At 33.5% G+C, this 7,232-nt stretch overlaps 1 protein-coding gene across 1 annotated transcript; it reads left to right on the forward strand.

Annotated features, from left to right (window-relative positions):
• Window positions 1-2,664: 2,664 nt before the first annotated feature.
• LOC143535595 (uncharacterized protein At2g38710-like) lies at window positions 2,665-5,624 on the forward strand. The gene is made up of 6 exons (XM_077029807.1): window positions 2,665-2,796; window positions 2,882-3,015; window positions 4,428-4,547; window positions 4,769-4,883; window positions 5,027-5,120; window positions 5,204-5,624. Exons 2-6 carry the CDS (start codon window positions 2,909-2,911, stop codon window positions 5,401-5,403), a joined length of 636 nt encoding a protein of 211 aa, XP_076885922.1. The 5' UTR covers window positions 2,665-2,796; window positions 2,882-2,908; the 3' UTR covers window positions 5,404-5,624.
• The last annotated feature ends 1,608 nt before the right edge of the window (window positions 5,625-7,232 follow it).

A 7,232-nucleotide genomic window follows, 5' to 3' on the forward strand; every position in this document is an offset into this window, starting at 1 on the left:
AAGATCTTGTATGAGAATATTACTACTATGTCGGTTTCTCCTCTAGCACACGAGTAAAAGATTAAAGAATATAGAAAATTGTCAAATATATATATACGAATGACATAATGAACATTATTATTTTATAAATTATAATATATTACATAATAAATATTAATGAATGCTTAAATTGCATATTTTCTAAAATACATAGATAATTTGTATTTGTTTTTAAAATAAATCAAAATGAAAGGTTGTAAATATATACATATTAATTAAACCATAATAGATAATGAAGTAAAATTTGTTAAATGAGAAACTTTTACACTTAACATACTATGTGGTGAATATGTCTTTCTTTTAATAGTATAGTTAAATTTATAGAGTTAAATATATTATTTCGCTATGAGTACAAATAGGTAGCGTATTTTGCTAATATAAATGCTTTATAAGTGAACTAAGGAAATAATCTTTACTGTCTCACACGTGAAAAAAATTAAAGTTTTTAGTCGCATATACTATTTCATGAGAATTTAGGAGTGTCATTAAAGTTGATCTTAATCAAAATATACACATGAAATGTTCATTTTTACTAAGTTTTCAGTCGCATATACTATTTCACAAGAATTTAGGAGTGTCATTAAAGTTGATCTGATTTCAAATCAGATAAAGTTATACCTCGGTTTTTGATATTTTTTTTCTTTCAAAATTGCATGTACGAGGTTCAATGACCCTAATTTTGAATGCTTACCCTTTGCTTATACGTGTACTCGTAAGTGGCCATTAACCATCATTTTCACGCTTTGCTTATATAACTGGAGTTTAGCATAAGGTCCTCATCTCATAGGCATATTAGTTTAATGCATAGGTCAAACTACCCCATAGACGTTGCTTCATTTGGAATTCACCAAGCTGATTTATATGATCTTCAACAACAATAACCAACGTAGCCAATAATATCCACTCATAACGAAGGCACGAAGCTATATGGGTATGTAGAGAGTGGGATATAGACAAATATATATGGATATGAAAATACATATAATTGAAAACATAGTGTGTTTCTCATGAAATCTAATACTAAACAAATAGCATTAGTAAGCTATAAATAACAAAAATATGGTGAAAAGAAAATACTAACAACGGACAAAAAAAAAGTAACGGCCTCCAAAAACCAAAAGCATAAAAAAATTAAGTCTCTTAAACAAAGGCAAGTCAAATTTATACCTTTCATATAAAAAGTCTATAATCTTAATCCTAAATCTCTACAAAGTCCTGTCATTAATCATATATAAAAAAAAGGTACGTCTATCAAACTATATGTTCATTTTTACTAAGATTATCATCTTATAAGAAGCTAGTCGTGTAAATTTACCTTATATCATTGCCAAAATTATTTTCAATGGTGATTAATCATTTTCTATAAGTTAGTGATGGTTACAAATTTACAATATAGTTTGACATAAAAACTACTTTATATCAAAATTGATCACATCTAATAAAATAACTTATATTTGATGATAAAGTGGTACATTTTCCAACCAAAAGATTGTGAGTTTAAGACTTTAAGTAATGCAGAATGCATGTGTGAGGATTAAAAAACCGTTAACACTCTATGAAACCTTAGGCGTTGCTAGCACACACTTCTAATATCTACATAGATGAATAGAACCAATCATCAATCATGAATCGACTAATTTTCCAAAAAATTTTCGGCTCATTTTCTTGAGTTGGGTTGTTGGTTTAATATACGCTATATGTTTGTTTCGATTCTCTCTTGCAAACCAACACCAATACTAATACAACAAAGTCGAGGCTATTTATTTAAAATTTGTATATACAAATTTCTTTTTTACTTTACAGGACTCGAACCAATAACCTTTATGTAGTTATGAGCTTTGTTCTATTTAAGTCCTCAAATGTTAATTTGAGAATTTATACCAAAACTAGTGTTAAACAAAATTGAGAATTTATACCAAAAAGTGAAAATTTATACTTTTTGACTTTGGTTTCGACATTTTATCATATTTTAGTTAACTAAGACAATTTAATGATTTGGACGAAATTGGCAACAATTGAAAGACCTCGATGGTCCAGCTGTAAAAATCAATTTTTTAGACTAAAATCGCATAATTAATCAAACCTCAAGAATGACTTTGACACTTTACTATTTGAATAAAATATATTTAGCATACCGGTAATGTGATCATTGAGGTTTTCTCTAAGGGTTTCCTTCCTGAGGAAATCATGATTTCGAGTCTTGAAGGGAAAACAACATGCTTCATAAGTTTAACTTTACAAGCTTAAAAAGTAGCATAGAAATTTGTTTTTCAATTTTTTTTAAAACAAATTTCTTTTTCACCTAAAATCTCCTAATCTTATACGTACGTATTTAACCTATCACCTTGATTTTAAAAGAATAAACACCATTAGATTATAGGTAGAAATTTTATCTCATAAAACCAGTTATCAATGTCATCAAATGTTACAAAACTTGTTATTTATCTTTACACTTTTTGAAGAATTTCTTCATATGACGACATTATTCCCTATATTTTTCTCCGGTAGGACCTTCAGTGGTTACTTTATAAAAGAAAACAATCCAAGGGCACATCAACAAATACATCAAAACCCAAGGACAGGAGAGTAATTTCACCTTCATTTAAACAACCCAACCATTACTTCAATAATAATAAGATAATAATATTAAATAATAATAATAATAAATATAATTATAATCCCGGAATCTTATAAAGAACACCCAACACTCCATCATCCTTCTGATAATAATCGATTACACGCACCACCAATTCCCAGGTATTTTTTTATTTAATCAGTTTTGATTGAATTTGATAACCGTAATCGGTGATTTGATCAGTTTTGGTGTTTGTTAACATTTCAGAGAGAATTAATCAGCAATAATAATAATATGGTGTCGGCAAACAAGGAAATGGTGGTGTATTGCTTTGATACTCTGGTGGCCCACTTCAACGGCGAACAAGTCCCACCTCCTGCTTTCGATGAAGACGGTCAACAGTAATAATATTATTATTAATATTAATATTATCCATCACTTATTGATTTACTGGTTTTGAGTATTAGTGATAAATGTTATACCTTTTTTGGGGGGTTTTGTGGTTAATTGTAGAGGTTCACGTTGCAACCGGTTAACCGAACCCAACCCGACATCGAGCTGGTTTGGGACCGATAGGAATCGTAGGTTCAGGACCGGTTTATAGTTTTCGAGATTGTAACCGTTTAAATTGAACCGAGACCGGCCAAACCGGTCCAGAACATGCCATAAACTGATTAAAAAACCGGTTTTAATATGAATCGAAACTGATCATAAATTGGTTTTGACTTTTTTTGTTGACCAAACCGAACCGGTTTGTGCACCTCTAGTTAGTTGGCTGCTTCTGTAAGACCGTAAAAAGCGAACTTTTACTTCTTTCAGTTAATTTACACGAGTTGTATACGGTACGTATAACACCTTATGCTTGGCCATTAACATCATCGCCATATAGGGTCATACCGCATATGACCCGTATGATTTGGTGAAAAAGTCATAAGCTCATATGAATTATCAGTGGTGTATGGATAGCATGTTAGTGGTGTTTCTTTAAAACCGAGCCTACGCAGTCAATATCAGTGCTTTAGCAATTATCGGACCTCTAGCTGAATATTAGTCAGAATATCGGTACCAATAATATCAATGATATGACCGATATTGGACCAATATATCACCGATTTTCCCAATATGGCGATATCAGTTTTAAGTCTTAATTGTTGATTTTTAGTGTTTAATGTTAGTGTTTTAACTTTTAAGTGTTAATCAGTTCCTACTTGCTACAATTGTTAGTGTTTCGCAAGTTGCAAAAGGTTAATTTGTTACTGGTAGGAGAGTATACTGAATTGCTAATGTTAAATTGCAATACATATATATATATATAATATAAATTTTGCATGATATTAAAATTACCGATATCCCACTGCGATAACCGATATCGGGTATTTTTCCACATTAACTGCATAGAACCGAGCTTTATAATCTCTGTTTGGAGAATCAACACGTGTTTATCCCCTTCGCCTTTGACACTTTTGGTTTCTTAGCTCCGGATGCCGTGGACCTTTTGAATAGGGTTCAGAAAGTTGTGTATAGTAACGTATCAGCCCATAAGAATCAAAACTTTGTTTTTAGTCGGATTAGGTTTGCTATCCAAAAGGGGGTTGCGGCGCAGCTTGTTGTCCGCTTACCTGCCACTTCATTGTAAATCGTTTGGATGTTTCTATGAAATATAAAAGGATCTAGTTTTAAAGAGAAAAAAAAAATCTCTGTCACAAGATGGTAATCATCATGATTGAGTAATATTTTAGACATTTTAATAATATAAATTCGAAGATTGAAACTTTCTTGTAATGGAGGCCATATCTGGATATTGTGATTTCAGCCCATTGTTTGTCACTTGGAAGAAAGCGACTAATGGCGAGGAACCTCGTTTACGTGGATGCATTGGGACTTTGGAAGCTCGCTGCATAATAACCGGCTTCAAGGATTATGCCATAATAAGGTAGGTCTTCTACCATTCATAATTAGCATAAAATGCATGTCTGATTACTGATATGTCATTATCACTTGATCGCTTCCAAAACACAATGCCAAACAACTCTATGGTGTATAAACAGGCTCACTAACCTCTTAATCGAGATAAAATATGATGAAAGTCAATAATGGGTTGTTATATATTACCTACCTGCAAGGTTAATATATTATGTGTTTTTTTTCTCACAGTGCTTTTAGGGATCGGCGATTCCCACCGATCCAAGCTAAAGAATTACCGTACTTGCAATGTACAGTTTCCCTTCTTACTAATTATGAAAACGCTGCTAATTATCTCGATTGGGAGGTACTGTACATTGTACAAGTCTATTTGACTTCTTTTATTTTTTTTAATTACATGTATATAAAAAAAACTTTATTTATATATGTGTATTTGAGTTCGTTTTTACTTTGTTTTTAAACTGTTCTTGAGCCCATCCTATCTTGCAGGTCGGTAAGCATGGAATTATAATCGAGTTCACCGACCCCAATAATAATACCAAGCGAAATGCCACATACCTACCCGAAACTGCTTCTCAAGAAGGTTAGCTTTTGGTGCTGAATGCTGATGGTTTTTGTTAATTTTTTTTTCTTTTAATTTATATTATTAAAACAAATTGTTTTTAGGTTGGACAAAAATAGAAGCCATTGACTCGTTGATGAGGAAAGCTGGGTACAATGGCACCATAACTGAATCAGTTAGGAAGCGTATCCAGCTAACCCGATACCAGAGCACATTATTTACAATGCACTATGGCGATTATGTGAGCTATGTGAAGAAAACTCGAGGCGGTGAGCCGTCTGTTGTTGGTATCAAATCACATTAACTGGTCGGAACCATAAATGTATTTTGGTTCTGAAGTAATTTAAGAAAAAAAGGTGACCCGTTAAGGGCGGGCAAATCCAACCCGCCTGCATACTTAAGAATTGTGGTCAAGTTGTAAGTAATTTTATAAAATTTGGTGGACTTGTATGTAAAGTCCACTGATGCTGCCATGTTGGATTTTAATGTTTGCTGGCACTAAAATATTGCAAGTGTGTTTTATTTCAGTGTGTTATGTTGTTCTATGACTTGGTGGTTGCCATTGTATTGGACTTTTGACATTTGACTTTTGACTTCAAAGTTTTGATGCTTGACTTGGCGTTATAAACGACTAAGATTAAAGATTCTTAGTTTTGGTGTTATAACCAAATAGATGTGCTACGATGAGATCTGTTATGTGGTTGTCGCTTTAGGCTAAACTCACATAAAGGTGAGTAAAGGTGGCAATTTTCGTTAAGACATGAAAATGATCTGGTTTTGGTTGTCATATCTGACCGGTTTAAAAAGGGATCATGTATGGGTTAACATGTTTAACCGGTATAATTAAGCAGAACCCATTGATAACCGTCGTTCAAGTCAATCAAAAACCTAGTTAAACTATATAGATAGGATAAGTAAGGTATCGTATCCACCAGGAGTATATGGTCAATGTAATCGTGTAAACAATTTCAATATTATGAGGTAACAGATTTAGTGCTGAACACACACGCAGTTAAGTTGAATTTAGAAAACTGAACAACGTACAAGTAAACGAGTATTAAGCAGTTAACAAAGCAAACCACACCTGGGAATTCAAGTAAGCAACCAAACAGTATCTCATGCAACCTAACAAGTTGATTATTAACGATTAACTAAAAACTGATCAACCAGACGAAACCTTAGACGCCAACAATTACTTTACACACGACACTGGTTATCAAACAGTCCTTGCCAGTGTGACTCAGTTAAGGGTAATTGTACGTTTTATCGTATTCAATCTAACCAAACAGTTATATGACTAATTATCTAGCAACTGATAACAGATCGGTCAGACCAACGTAAACCTAAACCGGCCGAACACACAGAAATACTAAACATCAATAATCATATATCAATCTTCAATAATCAAAACATAAGTATTCTTAATCACATGAGAAAAACTGTAAATGGTTACAAACTATACATCCCGGGTGCGATTCTAGGAGATTAGCCGAGCCGAGACATCATCAAATCTTCGATACGGATGGTATGGATCATAGATATGGTCTTGACACGAGCTAGGATAGTGGAAATCGCCTCTTGGAGCTGCTGGAATCACCTATGGTTCGTCAAAACCGAGTTAGGGTTTCCAATGATGAAAAGGATGATAATAACCAAAATTTCCCGTCTACACACCCGTCGCGGTACGCGACGGGGTCTTCTAGGGCCCATCGCGTACCGCGATTGACCCAAAGTCAACATTTCATTTATCTCCCATCGCGGTACGCGATGGGGACTTCAGCAAACCCATCGCGTACCACGATGGGACTATGTTACAGCAAACTCCATTCTTTTCCTCGTTTTGCGTGCTGGACATCCCGGGTCTTCATTCCGTGTCACAATAGGTCCATACTGAGTACTTTAACGCCTATGACCTGAATTCCAATAAAACACGTATGAAGTATCGATAGTTCTCGAATAAACAGTTAAAACTAACTAATAAACGAATTAAAACATATACAAATTAACCGACCATCACATCCGCACACTTATCTTTTGCTTGCCCTCAAGCAAAACTCTAAAGCAAACATCGACCTCCATCATAGGTATGTAGATTATCGCCATTAATACTAGTAAGGTTTAAGGTCATACCCA

Source organism: Bidens hawaiensis, unplaced genomic scaffold (genome assembly GCF_021521415.1).
Source record: "Bidens hawaiensis isolate Kalapana, Puna unplaced genomic scaffold, B.hawaiensis_p1.1 tig00010569_1, whole genome shotgun sequence".
Taxonomy (NCBI): Eukaryota; Viridiplantae; Streptophyta; class Magnoliopsida; order Asterales; family Asteraceae; genus Bidens; species Bidens hawaiensis.

What these genes read in the sequence shown, in the direction of transcription:
- LOC143535595 (XM_077029807.1), top strand. Translation starts at nt 2,909, where the DNA reads ATGGTGTCGGCAAACAAGGAAATGGTGGTGTATTGCTTTGATACTCTG. An exon ending in TTCGATGAAGACGGTCAACA is followed by an intron (nt 3,016 to 4,427) that starts GTAATAATATTA and finishes TTGTGATTTCAG; the next exon opens with CCCATTGTTTGTCACTTGGA. An exon ending in CTAATTATCTCGATTGGGAG is followed by an intron (nt 4,884 to 5,026) that starts GTACTGTACATT and finishes CCTATCTTGCAG; the next exon opens with GTCGGTAAGCATGGAATTAT.